Source organism: Mastigoproctus giganteus, chromosome 4, assembly GCF_048544385.1.
Source record: "Mastigoproctus giganteus isolate SK-2022 chromosome 4, ASM4854438v1, whole genome shotgun sequence".
In the NCBI taxonomy this organism is placed as follows: domain Eukaryota; kingdom Metazoa; phylum Arthropoda; class Arachnida; order Uropygi; family Thelyphonidae; genus Mastigoproctus; species Mastigoproctus giganteus.
In genome coordinates this window covers 189,482,214-189,506,028 of record NC_143578.1, presented here as the reverse complement: position 1 = coordinate 189,506,028, position 23,815 = coordinate 189,482,214, and the positions used below count along the sequence as shown (strand labels likewise).

At 37.8% G+C, this 23,815-nt stretch overlaps 1 protein-coding gene across 3 annotated transcripts in view; it reads left to right on the top strand.

The window, feature by feature from the left end:
• Positions 1-23,815, top strand: part of LOC150087274 (lipid droplet-regulating VLDL assembly factor AUP1-like) — a 194,603-nt gene that overhangs the window by 47,470 nt on the left and 123,318 nt on the right. For all 3 annotated transcript variants that reach the window (XM_090371933.1, XM_090371932.1, XM_090371935.1), the window contains one exon: positions 5,065-5,212. In XM_090371933.1, the coding sequence (XP_090228059.1) occupies positions 5,065-5,212 (148 nt within the window). The remainder of the gene's footprint in view (positions 1-5,064; positions 5,213-23,815) is intronic.

The window sequence follows — 23,815 nt, the reverse complement described above, 5'->3', positions numbered from 1 at the left end:
AAAAGATGCATACTCCATAGTCTTTTCTTTTATTAATGGCCCCGATATCAGTACATTTTAGTTTTGAATCAACTTCATCCACTTAAAAACTGCATCATTTACATTAACCCCAGGGGCTCACATCTGGTGAGTATGGGCTTGGCACACCCAGGGTCCTGAGCTGGATATCATCATTTTTCTCTTTCTTGATGATTCCTTTCTACTTTTGACTCTTTCTTTCTCTCTCTCCCTCTCTGGTAACTCGGTAATTTTTTTTTTTTGCTGGTGCAGCATAAGCTTCAGGCTTCCTTGCACCATATGGCTAATAATAATAATAATCTTCATACAGGCATAATTTCACACGCTTCTGATTGGGTCCCGTTTCCTCAAACAGTTTTTCAGAATGGTTAACGCACTACTGGCAGGAATACCAAATTTTAGAGCAATTTCTTTCTTTTAACACCTCAATCTACACTATTAAGCACTTCCACTTCACACTTCACTCGAGGATTTCCTCTTAGACACCGTAAGGTTACTTGCACAGCAGCTAAAACAAAACTGAAATTAGGGACCACTTGTGTACCTTACCATGTAAACAGAGACAGGTGAAATTTAGTGAAAGTGTGGATGACTAATTTCTTTGAAACAAAGATAAATTTCTGGGTTAAAGGAAAATCACTGTCTCCTAATTCTCTATTAGGATGCTTGCAGTAGAAATCAGGTTGATCAGACCAATATCTGTGTTGGGAATATGCCTTAATCTTTGCCAGTGGCTATGGACACATAGATGGCAGCTGACCAGCGCAACTTCTCGGTACAGTAGTGTATACGTTTTACTTCTTTTTAGCTATTGCTGACCCACTGCTGGGCAAAGGCCTCTTTCAAAACCTTTCATCTTTTTCTATCCCGCACTGTGGTTGGTCAGTTTCCTCCTGAAGGGTTTTACAGGTGCCACTAAATTGTAAAATGTTTTAGCTCTTAATTCTTAATCCTTTTAGTTCTTAATTCGTGCTTTCTACAGCATGAGCTCTATTGCCTAAAAAGGCCAGAGGTGTGAACAATGGGTACCAGGGTCTCTCAAAATCAGTTCGTTAAATGGAAATTTTCTTTGTTATATGGAAACTAAACTATTTTCAATGTAATGATCAAGGGGAAATAAAAAAAAGTTTGCTACATAGAAAAATTCGCTATATGGAAGTTTGTTGAAGAGAGGTCCAACTGTATACAGTAATACCCCGAAGTTACGCGATAGGTGGGTCCGAAGAAAATCGCGTAAGTCGAATTCGCGTAAGTCGGGGTACAACTTTGCATATAAATACATATAAATTTTGCTTAATTGGGACCAAGGACTAACAAAAACACTAGTTTAGAAGAAAAATATTAATAAAATAAAATTGCAGTTCTTTATACATATTAATACAAAATATGTATTTAAAAAACAAATGACTTACGTTAAAAAGTTATTTCGATGTCGGTGGCTTCATAAAATCTAACAAATTCGTCTGACGACACAGCGCGTTCTTTTTTTCACGCAGAATTTCTTCGTAGCAAGCTAATAATTTTTTTATTCCTTGCTTTGTAGCTATAACGTGTTCTTCGTTGGAGTCTGTTTTCTAAAAATTTTAAGCCCTTTACAATTGAGCCCTTTTCAATTTTCAACCTGTCAAGTTTGCAATTGTCATGTGCTTTTCGCCGTTGCTTCATTTAGGCCTGTAGCACGTGCAATATCACATGGTCTTTCATTTCGCTCAAAGCGTTTCACAATTTCATATTTTTTCTCTATCGACAAAGGTGGACTGGCCATAAGCCTTACCGGGGAAACCTCGGTGGGCCAGTGTGATTTTGGCCATAAACCATAGTATGAGGCCACTACAAATTTTCCCGGGTAAGAATTTTTGATCCAGTCCGCCTCTGTTTATCGATAATTGCTTTTCTTTTTCTCTCTGAATCTGCAGTGTCTTCACCAGGACGCTTCCTTTTCACACCTTTTAATTAAGTATTTTACTAATTTTTAGGGAATAAAGCGCAATTACAAAACGAGGAGGCACGCTTGATACGCATAAACAAAGCTGCGCGCGTGTAGCAACTGAATAAACAACACCATAAAGGCAGAGATACACTATTAACACCTCACATTTCTAGGGGTTACTACCATAAAACAATAAAAATCCAGTTGCGTTTCTGCTAGTGAAATCTGTTATAAACTGGTAGTAACTCGATCTAATTGCATTTGCGATTATACCGATAGCTGGAATTGTGTTGGTTTTTACGTTATTATGGTGAAATGTGTTTCCCCTTCACTGATATAAAAAAACATAAAAGCAGATATAAAAACATAAAAAAAACATAAAAGTTGAATTTTGTTCATCTTTCGCTCTCATTCTCCGCCGTCGCACCGTATATCAATAACATATGAAAAACGACCTTGAAGATAGTGGGCGGCAGCGTTGCCAAACGAAAAAATCAAGAACCGCGTAACTCCGAGTTCGCGTAAGTCGGGGTATTACTGTATTGAGAATTTATTTTGGGATTGATATATGGATTTCACTGAATAGCTTTCTGAAGGATTGACTAACTGAGAATTTTGGGAACCCCATCCTCTTACAGAACAGGCCTGCAACCATCTGGTCACAATTCTGCCAACTCTTGGTAAAGTACTCCTGTATGAATAGACTTCTATTTTTGCCTTTTAAATTCTAATTCAAATCACATTCCTTGTATAGGTCAACTCATTTTATATAGTCATATATGGCACCTTGAGTAACGGTGTAAAATCTGCATCAAGAACCATTGTGTACTTTTTTTTTAATTAAATTTTTTTTGTGTTCATATTGTGATATTTTATTACACTGCACAGTAGATTGTAAAGAAATTCGTTAGTTGATTGTAAAGAAAATCCATTATGTAGATCACAAAATGTACAGGCCTGTGCCTGTACATTTTGTGACAGCGACAGCATGACACTGCTCTTGTCAGTGTTATTTGTGTGTATACAGGGTGTCTCAAAAATACACGGCATAACTTCACGAATGAGTTCCTCATATGCAGACAATAAAAATATTTTATATCAACGTAGTTCCGGAAATGCTTGGTTTCCGAGTTTTGAAGGCCTGTCTATGACACTTAACTGTTCACATCACCTTATAGTAATTGTTCAAAATGTCCACCTTCTGCCTGAATACAGGCCTCACATCGACATCCTATGGACTCGCGAAGACGATACCAAATTCTTGACATGTTTTGTATTGTCTCACAACCTGCCACAATTCAATTGCGGAGGGTTTCCACATCAACTACCGTAGTTGAATACACTAATGGCTTTAAATGGCCCCACAAGAAGAAATCTAGTGGGTTTAAATCAGTGAGCGTGGAGGCCAGGCAGTTGGTCCACCTCTACCTATCCACCGACCAGGAAACCTTCGATTCAGGTAATTGCGGGCTAGGTGGCTGAAATGTGCGGGAATGCCATCGTGCATGAACGAAGTGTGCTTGTTGACGAAGTGGCGTATTGTCCAAAAAATCAGGCATGTTGTTTTCCAGAAAATTTCTGTATGCCTGCCCTGTGAGTTTGTTTGGAAGTTTCCGAGTTTTGGTTTCCGAGTTTTGAAGGCCTGTCTATGACACTTAACTGTTCACATCACCTTATAGTAATTGTTCAAAATGTCCACCTTCTGCCTGAATACAGGCCTCACATCGACATCCTATGTCGATGTGACATAGGGCCCAAATAACTTATCACCAGAAACACCTACCCAGATGTTGAGGCTAAACTGCTGTTGGTGATGTGATGGAAGAATTGCATGTGGGTTTTCCTCAGCCCATACATGCTGATTGTGAAAGTTTTGGATTCCGTCTCGTGTGAACTGTGCTTCATCTGTGAATATCACTAAGGCAGAAAAGTGAGGAGTTGTACCACACTGCTGCAAGAACCACTGGCAGAACATTACTCGTGCAGGGTAATCTACTGGTGACAAGGCCTGTACCCTTTGCAGATGATAAGGATACAGTTGGTGTTTTTGCAACACTCTCCAAATAGTTGAACGTTGAACAGCCAGTTGCATTGCTATTCTGCGTGTGCTGATTCCAGGAGTGGCATGCACAACATCCAAAATCTTCTCCTTTACTTCAGGAGTTGTAGATCTTGGTTGTCCTCTGTTGGCAGCATGAGATGTAAAGATCCCATGTTCACAAAGGCGGCGATGGATAGATCTTATTGAACAACAAACATTTTCCTGTCTGGACATCTTCATTCTGGGAACCTTTCGTGGTACAAACGATGAGCATCCAGAGCATTGCCGTCTGCCAAAAGTACATAAAGTGCATGTCCGCTTGCTCCTGATTTGAGTACGTGGTCGGAACGGAAAACCACCAGATTCTGTCAGTACCTTGTGATGAAGGAATTCACCTGCAGGAGATAAGACATTCCGGTTAATAACTCGGGAACGAAGCATTTCCGGAACTATGTTGATATAAAATATTTTTATTGTCTACATATGAGGAACTCATTCCTGAAGTTATGCCATGTATTTTTGAGATACTCTGTATATGTGTTTTCCTCTGACAAAGGTGAACAGATTCTCAAGTTTTAAAATATGAGAAGCAGTGTATATTTGTATAATAATACGTATAATCAATTTTGAATATCAACCTTTTTTTTTTTAGCAAGTTTCTGAATAGTATATATGTCACCTCTGTGAGATTTTTTGAGGAACATAGTAGAAGGGGGAAAAAACCCAAAAAAACATGCACAAAAATGATTTTAAATACTATATCTAGAAGTCTGGCTAATTTCTTGATAAGTATTCAAATCTATTATTCTGTCATGGTTTTTTCCCTCTTTTTGTATTTTTTTATGATGCGACCTTCCTGGTCTATCTTTTTTTACCCTTGGTACCTTTACCCTTGGTAGTATTTATACTTTTATGCTGGTACAGTAAAAGAATTTGATATCTGTATCTCAGGATTTGTTACCTATAAAAATGCATGTGTAAGTGTTCTGGGAATATCGACCATCAAAATATGATAAAATTTTAATATAGTATCATGACCAGTGTTTTAGCTATTTAAATTATTTTCTTTCACTAGTGCAGTCATAAGAGGCTTCTATGCAGCTATGGGTGTAGTAATAAAAGAAGATAGGGAAAACAAACGTGAAGATGTTAAAATTATTGTCAGCAATCATGTTACAAGTCTTGACCATTTAGCTGTAGATATTGTAACACCTTGTAAACTGGTAAGTTTTTGATAAAAATGCTATTCTTGCTTCTGTTTTGTCTAGTTGCAGTTAAAAATTATTCTTAAATACTCAATTTATAATGAAGCAGTATATTCCACAGAAGAAGCCAGGTTTGACTTGAAGGCATTTTTTGTTTGTGAAGCTAACAGTGGTTATACAAACCTTTTTTTTTTTTTGTATATACTGGTCAAGGGGAAGAGAAACATGAAAAAAGAAGAGGGGTGTACTATTGAAGCTTGTCAGCTATGCATCAGTTACAAACTTGTGCTTTGTTCAGAACTAATAGATAAGGGTTATGTTGTTTTCATGGACATGTGGTTTACAATTCCACATTGACAAACTTCATTGTGTTCTGTGACAGTATTTACACTTAGATCTCAACTTTAGTTTTCAGACTTTTTCTTTTTTCCAGAGTGGGATGCTATTTTAGGAACTGCAACAATATGGATTTGCAGCTTATGGAACTGTGAATCTATGAAGATAGGCAATGCCAGAAGAACTAATGTTCCACTAAAGTGAAGAAAAGGTGTTTTTAAGTCCACTTATTGACAATAAAGTGGCAGATAAAAAGGATGTTTCATTGATGTCTTTTTTGATCCAACCTAAACACTCCTCCCATGTTGGAATTCAGCCCAAAGTTACATGGATTGCTAGAGAGATACATAATGGAGAGGATACCTTTTCAGTTACGAAGGAATCGGAGATGAATTTATCTGTTCTTCTCATAGAAAGGCACTTCCCACACACACATTCTACCAGTTAAAAAGAAGTTTCTGAGCTGTGTTGTGTCCTGGAAGGAAGGAAGAAAGGAAACAAAATGGGAGTTTTTAAGAAGTGGGCATATTTCTCTGCATCCAGAAGGTGGTTTTTGTTACGATATTTGCATCTTTCTCTAGAATTGAACATTACCATTGAAGTTTTTTATATTGACTAAATTGTAGAAATTGTTCTTTTCAAAACAAAATAAATCCTATGGGGCATAAGTGAATTTTAGTCATCATTGAAGGGTTTAATCAGCTAGGACAGACCTAGCTTTCATATTTGGGGGGGGGGGATTAACAGATTAGAAAAATTTTTCTGTATACAGACAATGCAGAAGCAGAATGTGTAAGAACATGCTTTTAGAATAACCTTGGGGGGATAATTACATCTAAACCTCTGATCAATCCGTGATTGCTGCTCCAGAATTGCCAGGTGGGCAGGAGCAGCAGTGCATAGCACATGCTTCTTGATTTGATTTTACAGGCTACATTTTCAATTCTTTGGATAAATCAATCATTGTTTAAACAAATTAATTAGCTAACTAAGTTCATTGTTGAGAACATAACCCCTATTTTTAACATTATGTAAATGGGAAATAAATTTCTGCTTTAAGAGTTTTGCTTTACAAGCACACGCTAGGAACAAATTAACTCATAAAGTTGGAAACTACCTATATTCAGGATATTATATTATATTGAACTAACACTTGAATTTTTAACTATTTTGAGGTTTATCAAGGCAATGGACCAGCTACACTAGCCTACCATTTGGCAGATTTTGAAGACATACAGCTCCAGTTCCTTTGAGAACATTGCAGAATCTTGGGAAGAGTTAATACTGACCCACATGAATTCTGTGCAACAAATACTAGACATGGTATATGTAGTATTTATTGACTTTGGTGGCTTTCACACCTGCTGTTTTTTTAAGAGATTGAAACTTTAGCCGATGAGGCTGAACTGGAAGATATGAAAACTGAAGGTTTAGGCAGATTGCTGCATCTCACAGCGAAGAATTAGCGTCTGAGGACTTACTTGAACTGGAATAGCACAGAGTTCAAGAGAGGGATGACATGGCAAGAACCCTTTTTGAAGATGCTTTTGGCATAGTTTTTGTATGAATTCCTTCAGATAATGGAAGTAAGACCAAACAACCCGCTGAAGCAGGCTGTGGTGGTATACAGCATCATAGCCTGTGTCAGGAGGATGTATGTTGAGAAGCAAGACAGTCATCGTGGAAGAAAGTTTGCCAATATCTAAGGAAATTTTTTTTTTTTTTTTTTTTTTTTTTTTTATGAAAACCCCAAACACGAGAGGTATTAGAACCTATAGTACTTAGTACCGTGCTTGAGTTGGAAGTTGAGAAGATGAGAGAAGATATTTGTTGACATTAGACTTGAACTTCTATAGACAGTAATTTTCAGGAAAGCCATATGAAGGAAGGTTATTCCAAAAAACGGCAGTTGAATGAATAAACGAGGAAGACGAAAAGTTGGTTCTGTGAGTTTGAAGTTGAACAGTAAATGGATGTTGGCTGGTGACAGCACATGTTCGGACTGTTTTGAAAGAGAGAGCGGGAATTATAGAAGCTAATTCAGAAGAACAGTGCCCATGAAAGTATCTGTAGAAAAGGCACCCAGCAGAAACAGTATGTCTATGAGACAGCGAGTGGAGAGACTCTGTTAGGGATGAGTCATTAATTAACCTAACTGCCCTCTTCTGAATGGAATCTAGAAGCCTGAGAGAGGTTTGAAGACACTGTCCCAGATGTGGGAACAGTATTCCATGGTAGGGTGGATTTGAGATTTGTACAGAGTGAACAACTGTTTGGAAGAAAAGTAACACTGAGAGCAAAAGAGAAACCAAGTTTTTTAGATGCAGAGGAAGCAATATTTGTAATGTGCTTGTGCCAAGAGAGATTAGAAGTTAGTAAAATCCTCAAAAGAGATATATCAACTTGCCTAGAAATCGGAGTGTCACCAAAGATAAGCATAGGATTAGAAGAATCCATTTTGCGAGATATAAGACAAGATTTGAGGTTTAGAAGGATTAAAATCGACTAAGTTGTCTTTTCCCCCCTGGAGAATTACCTGGAGATTGGCATTTAAAGAATTGGTAGCGTATATTCGAGAAGTTGAAGCTGATTGAGCAGAGCAAAGTTTTTCAAAATGGAAAGTGTAATGCAATGTGCTATCATCAGCAAAACTGTGGATAGGATTTCAATCAATGGAAGAAGGTCATTAATATACAAGAGGAAAAGAGTGGGGGAAAGAACTGAACCTTGGGGTACACCAGCATTAGTGGAGAAGTTAGAAGACAGAGAGCCATCTACCATCACCCTCAGTGGGCAATTAGAGAGAAAACTGGATAAAGAATTACAAAAAACAGTTGGCAAACCATAAGATGGAAGCTTGTTTAGGAGACCTTTATGCCAAACAAGATCGAAAGCCTTTGAGATGTCAAGAGAACTGCTTGTGTTTCATCGAACTTTTCCATTGAATTTGTCCATAACTGGGTAACATTAGCCAGAATATCGCCAGTGGATCGACACTGATGGAATCCATACTGGCATCGACACTGATGGAATCCAAACCTTCCATCTGATCAAGGATCAGATGGAAGGTTTCTAGTTAGTTTTTAAGAGTTGGCGGTTAATTGATTTCTCCATTACTTTAGAAAGAATAGAAGTAATTGCAATGGGACATTAATTGGATGGGAGGGATTTGTCACTTTTTTAGGAACTGGCTGGATATGAGCAAATTTCCAAGCAGTAGGAAAAACATCTTTGGAATAAGAAAGTGAAAAAAGGCAGCAAAGAATAGGAGTAGGTTCAGGAGCACAGATTTTGAGTGGTGTAATACCATCAGGACCTGGAGCTTTCTTAGCATCAAGATTTGTCAAAATCCTTCTGACATCCTTTTGACGGAAGACCACAGGAAGCATTGAATGGAGCGTGTTGGGAATGGTGGGAGGTATTTTACCAAGATCATTAATACACGAGTTGGAAGAAAAATGGGATGTTAACAAGTCAGCTTTATCTTTCGCTGAAGTGACAACAGAACCATCTGGTTCTGACAGAGATGGGCAAAAGTTGCGGCCAGTAGCTTTGGCAAGAGGCCAGAATACTTGGCTACCGTTAGGGTAAGAAGCAAGTTTTCTACTCTTATCCTGTTCAAACTCTAGTTTGGATTGATTAATAACTGCTTTACAATTGTTGCAAGCTTTGGTGTAGGCAGAAAATGAAACTGAAGAATTGGAAACAAGCCAATTATGATATTCAACATTCTTCTCTTGAACTGCCTTAGCACATTTATTGGAAAACCAAGGTTTTACAATAAATGTGCTAAGGCTGTTCAAGAGAAGAATGGACGAGATTTTAAAGTGGAGTGTGGGATAAAGGATTCCATTCCTACAAGAATAATTTCACTGACACGATCTGAGCAAATGTTGACATATGAAGTTTTGAAACAGTAGTCCGACCAAGGAAAAGAAGAAAAGAAATCTTGCAGGTCATCCCATTTTACATTCTTGTAATGCCAGACAACATGAGGTTGGGAATAGCCATGAGATAAAGGCTCCATTGGAGAACAGACAATCACCAAGTTGTGATCTGAGGTGCCTAAAGGACCACTCACTTTGAGTGTGTACGTAGAAGGGTTGTTTGTGAGAAAAAGATCAAGATCAAGTGTCGGCTGTGTGGTTAGGATTGTCTGGTATTCTTGGAGGTAAATGTACAATCTGTGCAAGGTCATTAGTAATTGCAAAAGCCTCAGCATCTCGACCAGCTGGGTTGGTGTGACTAGAAAACGGAAGCCAGCTGGAGTTGTGAACATTAAATCACAAAGGAAAATTACCTCACTGTTAGGGAAGTTGGACTGGAGAAAGTAAAGTTGCAAAGAGAGGAAGTCAAAAAGCTCCAAGTGATTAGTGGAGTTATGAGAATGGTAGAGACAACAGATGAATTTGACAGAATGAGGTAGAGAGATTTTAAGCCAAAGAAGATCAAAAAGAGGAGATTCCAAATTACCAAGTCTCTGACAGAGAATATCGTAACGGATATATGCACAAGTACCACGTTTGAGGTGAAAGAAATCATACAGCAAATAATTTGGGCAACTCAGATGAGTTGTAGTTGAATCAACCGTTAACTGAGATTCTGTCAGAAAATGTACATGGGGTTTGGCAGACTGCAAGTGGAAATGAAGAGCATTGAGATTAGAATTGAGACCACGTATGAAATGAACTAGGAAGTGTTTGGGAGGTTTAGATTTTTTTGCAAATAAGCTTACTCTATTAGTTTGTCAATTCATGGTGTATTCAATAGTAAGAAGTGGGGGGGGGGACGTGCTGTATGAAGTAATGAAATTTTTGGATATGGAATACACATAGTAAGAATATACCCATATCCTTGACATAACATGCCCTCGACAATGCCCCCTGCGTACACACACTACTCGGACTCCCTCCAGTCATTATTTGGCAGGGCAGAGGTAGCAAGATTATACGCTAGCTGATACGGAAGCCTCCTAAAGAGTTAAATAGGTTCGGTCTGGTGTACTAACTAGCAGCCGGCCTGTGAACACCGTTTTAGAGCTGTACCCTTGAAATGTAAGGAAGATTGGATCTCGCTATGATATCCATCATAACCTCAAAAGTCATCCGTCATACTGCATGATGGAAGAGATGGGGAAGGGTTGACCGGAACTTAACTCTGGAGATTAAACATGCGTTCCACCACTTCGAACCTCCGATAAGCCAAGTGGTGGTATTGCATCGGTTGATGAGAGTCATCTACCACCTAGTATTGCCTGGTAAAACAGGGGGGCGGCATTCCGCCATATGGTGTGGGTGCCACACCTCGACCCCTGCTTACGTTGGTTCACACTTGGGTGGTCATGCACAGTGTGCTTTGTGCATGGGGGGTTATACCTAGGATTGCTAACAGTCCCACCATTGTGAAGGTGCAAGCAGAGGATTTGGCTGTCACAGACCGTCTGGACTTCGCCAAAATTGGGTCCACTTGACTTGAATGTCACCCGAACATCAGTTCCATCAGCGTTTTAGACTCTCGGTAGCAAGTATAGCTTCTCTGGCATATCTGAGAGAATGTCTGTGACAACCTCGAGGACCAAATGAAATGAAAACACCAGAAGAAATGAGAGATAGCACTGTTCAAAATGTTCCAAAACTATTTAGAAGAAACAAGTTAAGATTCAGCTGATCCTTGTATATTCCAAGAAAACTACAAATGCATTGCCAGGAAATAATTAGAAAAGATGATGGTTAACAAAAGATGATTAGTGGAGTCCCACAGGGTTCGGTGTTAGGTCCACTGTTGTTTTGTATATTTATCAATGATATTGATGAAGGTATATCAGGCTTAATGTCGAAGTTTGCAGATGATACAAAGGTTGGCAGGGTCGTTAATGACAGTAATGGCAGTGTGCTACTGCAACAGGATCTAGATAATTTGGGCAGATGGGCTAAGAAGTGGCAACTGAAGTTTAACCTTGACAAATGCAAAGTACTACATATGGGTAGAAGTAACCCCAGAGAAACGTACCAACTGTGTGGTACTACATTTAAGGTGGTAGAAAATGAAAAAGACGTGGGAGTAATTGTGCAGGCAGATATGAAGTTTTCTGAGCAATGCAGACAGGCTGCCAGGGCAGGTCATGGGGTTTTGTCAATGATATATAGGAATTTTGCTAGCAGGGAAAAGATGATTATCCCTCTGTATAAGGCAATGGTCAGGCCACGGCTTGAGTACTGCGTACAGGTCTGGAGGCCTTATTTTAGGAAGGATGTAGATATGCTTGAGTGTGTACAGAGAAGGGCGACAAGATTGGTGAGGGGAATGAAGGGATCCTCTTACCAAGAGAGGCTTAAGTTCTGCAATTGCAGTGGCTGGAGACTAAGCACCAGCGAGATGTTCTGATTGAGGTGTATAAGGCCTTGAATGGGTTGAGCATGCTGAATTCTGATGGGATTCTCCCACTTGTTCTGATTACGAACCTAAGGGGGCATAAATTCAAATTAAGAAAGGACAGAAGTAGAATAGATGTGTGGAAATTTGCCTTTAGCCAGCGGGTGGTTAATTGCTGGAACAAACTTCCATCTGTCGTTGTGGAAGTTGATAGGTTGAATAAATTTAAGGAGGAACTGGACAGGCATTTGGTGTGTTTTTTTTTTTTTTTTTTTTTTTGGCTGATGCTGCATAAGCTCATACATTTGCTTTCTTGCATCACATGCCACTACTACTACAACTGTTCATGGGCCTCATTTTAATTTCCTGATATGACCATAAAATAATTGATTCACCTCCTAGTTGGCCTCTACAGTGTTTTGGCAGATGAATGGACACTCAATTCAGCATCACCCAATTCTTTCTCGCTATAAATTCCACCATTCAGCTTTTCATCTATCCCAAACCACTTAAGCAACATAACTCACCATTAAATGTAAAGACTTCTTGATTTTTACTGTAAATATTTTCATTTATTACAAATTATAGTGTAAAATCCTGTTACAGTGAACTTCTCTTCATTTTGTTGTATACTGAAATTGTTCTAATGAATATTCGTTCAAATTATTTTAATGTAACTATTATTTGTTTAAGTTCTACTTCATTTTTCTAACACAAAGAAATAATTTTTGTTTTATTTTTAAATAAATGTTGACTTTAAAATAAACATAATTATACAAATATGCACTACAAAATTTCTTCAATAAGATAGCACACAGTGAGGAAGGCAGTGCTTTTGTATTGCGCAGACTGCAGCATGAAATGTTGACTCATTATATTATCAATTAAGACTGTTAGGTAAATTTCATTTATTGGTAAGGCTGCAGTAGATTCTGGAAAATTCATTGGACAGCAGCAATAAGTAAGAGCAGTATTTTTTGCTCCTGTCAGTTAGCAAAATGGCAGAGAAATCATGCCTCATAATCTGGCACAAGGTTAAAGTTGTAATTTATTTTACAGAAACAGTGTAACTGTTGTGGGGGCATTTTTTTTTTAATGAGAACCCCAAACACAGAGGTATTAGAACCTATAGCACTTAGTACTGCAACATGGGTTGAAGATCGAGAAGATGAAGAGAGAGAGAGAGCAGGAATTATAGAAGCCAATTCAGAAGAACAGTGTAATGAAAGTATCTATAGAAAAGGCATGCAGCAGAAACAGAACATCTGTGAGACAGAATGGAGAGACTGAGAGAGAGAGAGACAAGTTATTAAATAACCTTAACTGTCCTCTTTTGAATAGAATCTAAAAGTTTGAGAGAGGTTTTGGGGGCACCAAATGTAGGAACACTATTCCATGGTAGCGCAGTTTTGCAATTTGTATAGAGAGTGAACAGCTGTTTGGAAGAAAAGTAATGCTAAGAACAAAAGAGAAAAACCAGTTTTTTAGATGCAGAGGAAGCAATATTTGTAATGTGTTTATGCTAAGGGAGTTTAGAAGTCAGGGTAATCCCCAGTAGAGATATATGATCTTGCCTGATGGAATCCATACTGGCGATCATACAGAAGGTAGATCAGACAGAAGGTATGTAGATAGTTTAGGATTTGGCAGTTAATTGATTTCTCCATTTCTTTAGAAATAGTAGAAGTAAGTGCAATGAGAGAGATTTGTCATCCTTTTTAGGAACTGCAATAAATTTCCAAGCAGAAGAGGGGAAAACAGCTTTAAAATGAGAGTGAAAACTGGTGATGCATAACAGGAGTAATTCAGGAGCACACATTTTGAGAAACAAGTGGAGAAATACCATCAAGCCTGGAACTTTCTTAGCATCAAGATTATTCAAAATTCTTTTGACAGAAGACTACAGGAGGCACTGAATGGAGTGTACTGTGAATGGTAGGAGGTGGTTTACTGAGGTTTTGACTGAGGTGGGTATAGAGATGGACAAAGTCTAGTCTCTTGCCAATAGCTTTGGCAAGAGACCAGAATGCTTGACTACCATTTGAACAAGAAGCAAGTTTTCTACTCTTAGCCAATTCTAAATTTAGTTTGGGCTGATTAATAACTGCTTTACAGTTGTTGCGAGTTTTAGTGTAGGAGAAAATGAACCTGGAGATTTAGATACAAGCCAAATGCAATATGCAACATTCTTATCTTGTGAACAGCCTTAGCAATTTATTGGAAAATCAAGGTTTAGATAAAGGACAATATTTTTAAGGTGCATTGTGGAATAAAGGATTTCATACCTACAGGAATAATTTCACTGACAAGATCTGAGAAAACATTGACATCAGAAGGTTTGAAACAATAATCGGACAAAGGAAAAGAAGAAAAGAAATCTTGCAGATCATATCATTTTGAATTCTTGTAATGACAAACAACACTAAGTTCAGAATGGCCACAAGAAAAAGGCTCCATTGGAAAAGAGACCATCAAGTTATCTGAGGTGCCTATGGGACTGCTCACCTCAACTGTGTACTTAGAGGGGCCATTTGTGCAAAAAAGATCAAGCATGTTGGCAGTCATTGGACAGCAGCAATAAGTAAGAGCAGTATTTTGTGCTGTGTGGTTAGGATTGTCTGGTATTCTGGTAGTAAATCAACAATCTTAGTAATTATGAAAACCTCAGAATCTCGACCAGTTGGGTCTGTGTGACTAGAAAACGAAGCCACATGGAGTTGTGAACACTAAAATCATCAAGGAAAATCACCTCACTTTTAGGAAAGTTGGACTGGAGAAAGTAAAGTTTCTCCAGTGAGAGTTCGAAGTGATTAGTAGAGTTAGGAGAACGATAGAGGCAACAGATGAATTTGTAAGAGAGTAAGCCATAGACGATTAAAAAGAGGAGATTCCAAATTACTAAGTTTTTGACAGGGAATATCAGAATGGACATATGCACAGGTACTACTTTTGAAGTGAAAGGAATCATACAGCAAATAATTTGGAAAATAATTCAAATAAAGTTCAGTCTGGTAAGTAAAACTAAAAAAAGTTAGAAACTCAATAATATTGCTAACAGGTTTAAACATCGTAAATTTCTGATAAATAAATAAATATTACAGTAAATATCGCACTTTACCTTGACAAGATATGAAGTTTGATTGATTGATATTTCTGTTCACTGACATTTTCTTTTTTTTAGATTGTAAAATTTAAAACAGTAAAAAATATAAGCAATCAATAACGACGAACTCAAGACGCACAAGTGAACAAGCTTATGAAGCTTAAAAAAGAGGAATTAAGAGAAGATTCAGAAATTTGATTTGTTTTTTATATGATTGAAGATTTCATGGAAGGGGAAACACTTGTCGCCATAATGACGTAAAAACCCACAGAATTCCAGCTATCTGTATTATCACAAATGCAATAAGATCAAGTTTACTACCTGTTTATAATTAGATTGCACTAACTGAATAGCCCAATAAATTGAGAACTGTGAATTGTTTTTATTGTTTTATGGTAGTGACCTCCAGAAATCTGCTCACTCTGTCACACTTCACGCTGTTTGAACAGAAAAATGTGGGTTCCTGAAACCATGAGTCTGCCTACAGTATTATGTGTTATCTTGTGAATAGAGCGAATGACAACAGTGTGTGTCTCCGACCATTACGACTACAGTACGTGGGAAATATAGCTTTTACACATTTGGCATGTTTTAAGCTTTGTAAACATGTATGTATTGCTGTGCAGGTTGCTATGTTCAGCCTGGTGCCGGATTTTGTGTTCACCTGGTGTTACTAGTAGACGGAGTAATGCATGAGCCAAAATCACGTTATACCTCATTGTTCCCCAATATATCAGTCTTGTTGGAGCAAATTCGCATAGCGAAAATGCACGTTATAGCAGAACTGACTGTATATGTGAAATGAATGAGGAAGTGTTTGGGAGGTTTAGATCTTTTTGCAGATAAGTTTCGTCTATCAGTTTGACAATTCATGATGTATTCAGTAGCAAGAAAGGGTGTGGAGGACATGCTGTATGAAGCAATGAAGTTTGGATATGGCGTACACATGGCAAGAATATACCCAGCTCCTTTGCATAATGTGGCCTCAGCAATGCCTCCTGCATACACACTACTTGGACTCCCTCCAGTCACTATCTGAGAGATTATACACTAGGTGATCCAAAAGCCATCTAGAGAGTTAAGACTAGGTTTGGTCTGGTAGGCTATCTAGTGGCTGGCCTGTGAACACTGTTTTAGAGCTGTACCCTCAAAATGTAAAGAATATTGGATCTCTCCATGATCTCTTTCATAACATCAAAAGATCATCATACTGCATGATGGAAGAGATAGCGGTGGGGGTTGCTGAAGCTTTGCTCTGGAGATCAGACATGAGTTCCACCACTTCGTCTCCAATAAATAAAGTGGTGGTATTGCATTGTTTGATTAGATTCATATACCGCCTAGTATTGCCTGGTAACACAGAGGCTGCATTCCTCTGTGTGGTTTCCTCTGGTATACTAGGTGCCGTATTTCAGGACTTGCACATGATGGTTATACCCAGGGTTACCACAGTCCCACCATTGTGAAGGTGCAAGCAGGGATTTGGCTGTCACAGATTGACTGGACTTCACTGAAATTAGGTCCACTTGACTTGAATGTCACCTGAATATCAGTTCCATTAGTGTTTTGGACTCCCAGGTAGCAAGCCCAGAAGTATATGATGCAAGAAAGAAGCTTATATAGCATCAGCCAAAAAAAAAAAAAAAAAATAAATAAATAAAATTAAATAAATAAGTACCTCCCATTTCACCCATCCATTCACTCCAAATGTTTGTCTAGTTCTGCCTTGAACTTATTTAAGTTGTTGACCTCCTCTACAACAGATGGACGTTTGTTCCTACTATCAACCACCCACTGGCTAAAGGCAAATTTCCGCACATATATTCTACAATTGTCCTTCCTGAATTTGAATTTATGTCCCTCAGGAATAATCTGAGCAGGAGGAAGAATCCCATTAACATTGAGTTTGCTCAAACCATTCAAGGCCTCAATTAGATCACCTTGCAGGTGATCTAATTGTCTCCGGAAACTGCAATTTGCAGAACTTAACTCTTTCTCGGTAACACCAACCCTTTGTTCCACTTGCCAATCTTGTTGCCCTTCTCTGTACTTGTTCCAGCATCTCTTCATCTTTCCTAAAATGAGACCTCCAGACCTATATGCAGTATTCAAGGTATTACTTGACAATTTTCTTATACAGGGGGAGCAATCACCCCCTTATCCCTGCTAGCAAAATTCTCATGTATCATTGACAAGACACCATGAGCTACTCTTGCAGCCTTTTTGCAATGCTCAGAAAACTTCATATCTGACTGCACAATTACCCCCAGGCCCTTTTCATTCTACACAACCCTGAGTGTAGTACCACCCAGTTGATATGTTATTCTGGGGATACTGCTACCCGTATGCAGTACCTACTGAAGTTTAACATTTGTCAATGTTAAACTTCAGTAGCCACCTCTCAGCATATCTGCTCAACTTTTCGAAATCCTGTTGCAGTAGCGTGCTATCACTACTGTCATTAACAACACTGCCAAACTGTGTATCATCTGCAAACTTAGACATTTACCCCGATATACCTTCATCATTGATAAATACCGAAGACAACAATGGGCCCAACACCGAACCCTGGGGGACTCCACTAATAACATTAGTCGATGAAGAGCAGTGTCCATTGATAACCACTCTGTCTTCTCCCACCTAACCATCCTTTTATCCATTGTAGAAACTTGCCCTTAATGCCATACTGCTCCAATTTGTACAGTAGTCTTCCATGTGCCACAGTATCAAAAGCTTTCCTAAAATCCAAGTATATGATATCAAAATTATTTCTTGCATCCAGTTCCTTTGTGACCACACCATAGTATCCAGTTAGATTTGTCAGACAAGACTTCTCCTTAACAAACCTATGCTGTGTCTGAACTATAACTGCAGACTTGTCCAGATGATTCTGCATCGCTTCCTTAACCAGTGACTCCATTATTTTCCCTGGAACAGAAATTAGACTAACAGGTCTGAAATTACCCGTGTTATCCTTTGATCTCCCTTTTGTGAATTGTGGACAGATTTGTACATCTGCAGTCTGTGGGGACCTCCCCTGAATTCAAGGAAACTTTCATAATTTTGGCTAAAGGTTTGCTTACTTCCTTTGCTGCTTCCTTTAATATAACTGGATAGATCCCATCCACCCCAGCTGTCTTTCTTTTGTTCAATTTCAACAATTTCTCTTCTAATTTATTCTCAGTTATTACACAATCATTTAGCTCCTTGCCAGCTTCTGGCGTCGACTTCCCTACAGACCTCATGTGTAAATGTAGATGCAAAATGCTTATTGTTTGTCAGCTACCTCAGCAGATTTATCAACAATCGAACTGTCTATCAAGTGGACCAATCTGATTCATCCCCTTTCTTCTAGAGTTTACATAAGTAAAGAAGTTTTTACTGTTTTTCTTTGCATTGTTTGCAAAAAAATTCTTGTAATCTGCCTTTGCTTGCCTAACATCCTTTGTGACTTGATCACAGACTATCAACCATTGGCATCTGTGTCTCCTGATAATTCATATGCATCCCATGCATTTTTCTTCTCTGCTACGAGTCTCATTAGGTTATCTGACATTCATTTAGGCCTAAACCTTGAACACTATTTCTTAGTTGGTATGAAAAGTCCAATAACTTCCAAGATTAATTCCTTGAATGCTTCCCATTTAGAATTTGCTGTTGGTTGGTAACATCACCAGTTGGTTCCGCTGTATAAAATTTAAAAAATCTCTGAGACTACTGTAGTCACCTTTACGAAAGCAAAACCCTTCCCTTTACCCCTGATGGTAGTTACATCTTTAAGTAAATCCCACATCAGTACACTGTGATTACTGATGCCTAGTGGTTTCTTTATATGCAGATTCTTAATGCCAGAAGAATCACTGCTTATAATCAGATCAAGAGTATTACACTATCTGGTTGTCTCTCGAACTTGCTGCTGTAGAAAACAGTCATCCAGTAAATCCATAAAATCTTGCTAGTGTGTGAATGACCAACCCACAAGTTCCAGTCTTTATCGGGGAAGCTAAAATCCCCCATTATAAGACAATCTGATTTACTGGCCCACTCAATTTCCATGTACAGTTGTTCATTGTACTCATCAGAGTCTATAACACACTCTTACACTCTTGACTTGGTTTTCCCATTGCTTTTGTCACACCAGACTGACTCAACACTGCACTGTCCACCCATGTCAACTGGATGCACTTCCTTAGATTTTGTGTGTTTCTTAACTAACACGCCTGACACGCTTCCTCCCATTCTATCCTGTCTATACATGTACTCCCCAAATTCCAATTCTGCATTCCTTATCTCTGTGTGATACTGTCTCTGATATCCCAACAACATCAGCCTTTGATGTCTTCACCAGCACCACAAATTCATAAAACTTATTTACTATACTCCTAGCATTGGTGTACATGCACCTATTCCTACTCTTAGTTACCGTAACACAACCCATATATTTACTTGTTCCATGATTACTCTGAGCAGCTCTTGAAATCCCCAGTACCTCGCTTTCCAGGCTGCTGCTCATTCTAATAGAAGCAGTGCAAGAATCACTTTCACCTTTGGCTGTGGCTGCCGTTAATCTATTAGTCTGTGAATTCCCCCCCAGCTAGCAGTTTTCTGACCCACCTAAGACTGCATCAATATCATCAACAAATATTCTTGCACCCTTTCTATTTAAGTGTATCCCATCATTGTAGAAACATTCTCTCCTGTTAACAAGCACAGACCACGCTGAGAAAAATTCGACTCCATGAGCCTCTCATTCTCTCCCTGGCCGAATTGATCTCATCATATACTCCCTCCTATTGTCTGGTCAAATTTTAGTTTGGTGACTTCCTGCCACAGCTCATTGCAGCCCAGCTTTACTTGGACACCCAGTGATGTAGCTCTCTTGTAGTGTCATTCTGTTAACCTGATCATCACAATATCAGATTATTTTTTGCCATTTTTGAGTCCAGACTTGACCTGCTATGCTTATTGATTTGCTAGCTGTAATTGTTCACCTGTGTTTGTGTTGCAAAATTGACAAAGATGCATTGTCACAGTGTTATAAATTCTGATGCGTATCTTTGGAAATTTGTTTGCTAAAATGGAGTTTATATTGAACATGTGGTAAAATAAGAATTTGAGCGTGAAAATTCACGTTTGTAACAATTAATGAATGAACGAGTTATTGAGTTTCTTAGGATGCATTGAAATGTGTCACCATTTTACATGCCACCCTGTGTGTCACTGATGTGCATCCATTTACACGTCTATGCAATTTTATTTCATGGATTGTATCTGTTGATATATGCATATATATTCTATACCTGATGATGTCATTTGTCTTTTTCTTCATATCTACTTCAACTTTTAGGAGGATAAAAAAATAATTATTTAGCATTAGTATTGCTAATATAATGTAAGGAAGTGAAGCTTATAGAAACAGCAAAAAAAAAAGAAAAAGGAAACAAAAAAATTTTTTTTTTTATGTAAAAAAATAAAAATAAATTTATTGTCTTCATTTAGGAGAAGGATGGTGGAGTTGATTATTCAAATTAAAGTTTTCTTGTCATAGTGCATACCTGACATTCATTAGTTCTGTGAAATGGAAGTATGGTTTAGCCTTTTATCTGAATGTTTGCAGTTTGGCTATTATAGAAATTTTATCATATCTCCAAAATGATTTTGTTGCCTTAGCTTAGACTTGGTGAATGAATGTAAACGATCTACCATTTTTTCGTTCAGTTTTTCTTACACTCTGTTGTTTCAATATTGATTAGAAAAGAATTTAAAGTTCTAAATAGTTTTTTTTTTTTTTTCAAATTCTAATTTTGATGCTGTTTTTTGCTGCTCAACCAGAAACATGTAGGTTCTTTTACATCATTGTTTATTAGCCCCAAGCAAATTTCTGTCATGAATGGACTTGAGTTTCTGTCCCTGCTTACACAGAATAATGTAATCAAGGGACATTTATTTAAAACTGTCCTCTACATATAAATCCATATTAGGGTAACCTGCTTATAGCTTAATTCTTGGGTAATCATTACCAAACTGCAAACCTGGTTCACGTTCTTTTATTCTTTTAAAAGTTTATCCACAGTTATAAGCAGTGGATAAACTTTTAAAAGAATTGTGTGTATTTTACTGTAATTTTCTATTACTTGCACTTTTCTTCAGTCAAGGCACAGTTATCTCTCATTTAGATACTTTTATCTACTTCCTTAAAGTAAGCACACTTAAACTCTAATCTTCTCATACAAATTGTAACAACTTCGATTAAATTCTCTCTCTCTCTTTTTTTGCATCTTATAAACAATTCAACAGGTATTCTACCCACAATTAACAGGAATCCTTAAAAGGACAAAATTCTCTGCTTTCCAGAGATTTACTTTACATGCAGTAAATAACAAAAGTAATACAAAAAAAAAAAAACTGTACATTAACTTCCATGAATATGTCAACCAATTTGAACAAACTCAGCTGGAAATTGTACATTATGTGTATCATTGTGACTTTATTTGTGTAATAACAATTTCTGTCTTCAAAGCAAACAAAAAGTATTTATCTTCATCTTCTTTTATCAACTTAACAAAATATTACCTTTCAAAACAAAACTTAAGTTGATTAAATTCTCTACACTTTAACTTGTGAAATATTCACATGTGTTGAATATCTGCATTACTTCAATTCGATTAATTCGATTCCCTAATTCACAAAGGGGGATCGAAGGGTGACACAAGTAATTACAGACCAGTTAGTTTAACGTCTGTTCCTGGGAAAATAATTGAGTCACTGGTTAAAGGTGCATTGCAGGATCATCTAGACAAGACTGCAGCAATAATTCAGACAGAGCATGGGTTTGTTAAGGGAAATTCTTGTCTGACAAATTTGACTGGATGTTATGCTGTGGTTACAAAGGAACTGGATACAAAAAATAATTTTGATATCATATACTTGGATTTCAGGAAAGCTTTTGACATTATTGTGCATGGAAGACTACTGTACAAATTGGAGCAGAATGGTATTAAAGGTAAGTTGCTACAATGGATAAAAGGATGGTTGAGTGGGAGAAGACAGAGGGTGGTAATCAATGGGCACTGCTCTTCGTGGACTAATGTTATTAGTGGAATCCCACAGGGTTCAGTGTTTGGTCCACTGTTTTGTATATTTATCAGTGGTATTGATGAAGGTATATCAGGCTTAGTGTCAAAGTTTGCAGATGATACAAAGGTTGGCAGGGTTGTTAATGACAGTAATGGCAGTGTGCTACTGCTACAGGATCTAGAAAATTTGGGAAGCTGGGCTGAGAAGTGGCAACTGAAGTTTAACATTGGCAAATGCAAAGTACTGCATATGGGTAGAAGTAACCCCAGAGGAACGTACCAACTGTGTGGTACTACACTTAGGGTGGTAGAAAATGAAAAAGACCTAGGAGTAATTGTGCAGTCAGATATGAAGTTTTCTGAGCAATGCAGACATGCTGCCAGAGCCGTCATGGGGTTTTGTCAATGATATGCAGGAATTTTGCTAGCAGGGAAAAGGAGATGATTGTCCCTCTGTATAAGGCAATGGTTAGACCACGCCTTGAGTACTGTGTACAGGTCTGGAGGCCTCATTTTAGGAAGGATGTAGATATGCTTGAGTGTGTACAGAGAAGGGCAACAAGATGTGAGGGGAATGAAGGGATCCTCTTACCAAGAGAGGCTTAAGTTCTGCAATTGCAGTGGCTGGAGACTAAGCACCAGTGAGATGATCTGATTGAGGTGTATAAGGCCTTGAATGGGTTGAGCACACTGAATTCTGATGGGATTCTTCCACTTGTTCTAATTACTAACCTAAGGGGCCATAAATTCAAATTGAGGAAAGACAGCTGTGGAATAATGTGTGGAAATTTACCTTTAGCCAGCGGGTGGTTAATTGTTGGAACAAACTTCCATCTGTTGTTGTTGTGGAAGTTGATAGGTTAAATAAATTTAAGGAGGAACTGGACAAACATTTAGAGGGAATGGTTGTGTGAATTTTTTTTTTTTTTTTGCTGATGCTACATAAGCTCATACACTTGCTTTCTTGCTTCACATGCCACGATTATTATTACTACTATTACTTGCTTTTTGGTTTTGTGCACAGAAGATAAAATTAGCAGAGTTTACAACTTTATCATTTTTGGACCAGACCACAGTATTTTTTGTAATTCAGGCAAGTTTCCTTTTTGTTACTACTTAAAGTTCATTCAAATAACATTGAGTCAGTTAACATATTATCTATTTCATTTAACATACACTAGTAACGATGTCAATAATTTATGATTAGCATTAATTTTTCTATAATGTTGTCGTGATAGTTTATACAAATTGTTTCAATTCTTCTGTAGAGGTTCACTTTGATTCTGATTATTCTGTTTAAGAAATTTCTGGTGTTGTTATTCCCAGTTCTTTGATTCATACAGATTCTTGGCTGGATTCATTCAATAAGTCTAGTCCTAAACAAAGTTTTCTTGGCAAAATATATGTGCAAGTTTCCTTCAGCCATTGGTTAGTTGATTGTTGGATGTTAATTTCCCTGTTAAGTATTCCTTGAGTGGCATGGTGTGTAGGTAAACTTGTTTTTTGAAGATAAGAAAGCGCCGAAACCTACTTGTTCGCAGGAACAAGTTCTTGTGATCTTTTATGATGGTGATATTGCAAGACAGCTGTCATGGAAATGGTAACAAAGTACAATGAAACGTTTAACTTCATTATGTACATATTTCCAATAATTATACCAACATAAGTTTGAGCATTTTGTTATCTTCCAAAAATTTCCATCTGTTATTGTGGAAGTGAGTAGTTTGAATAAAT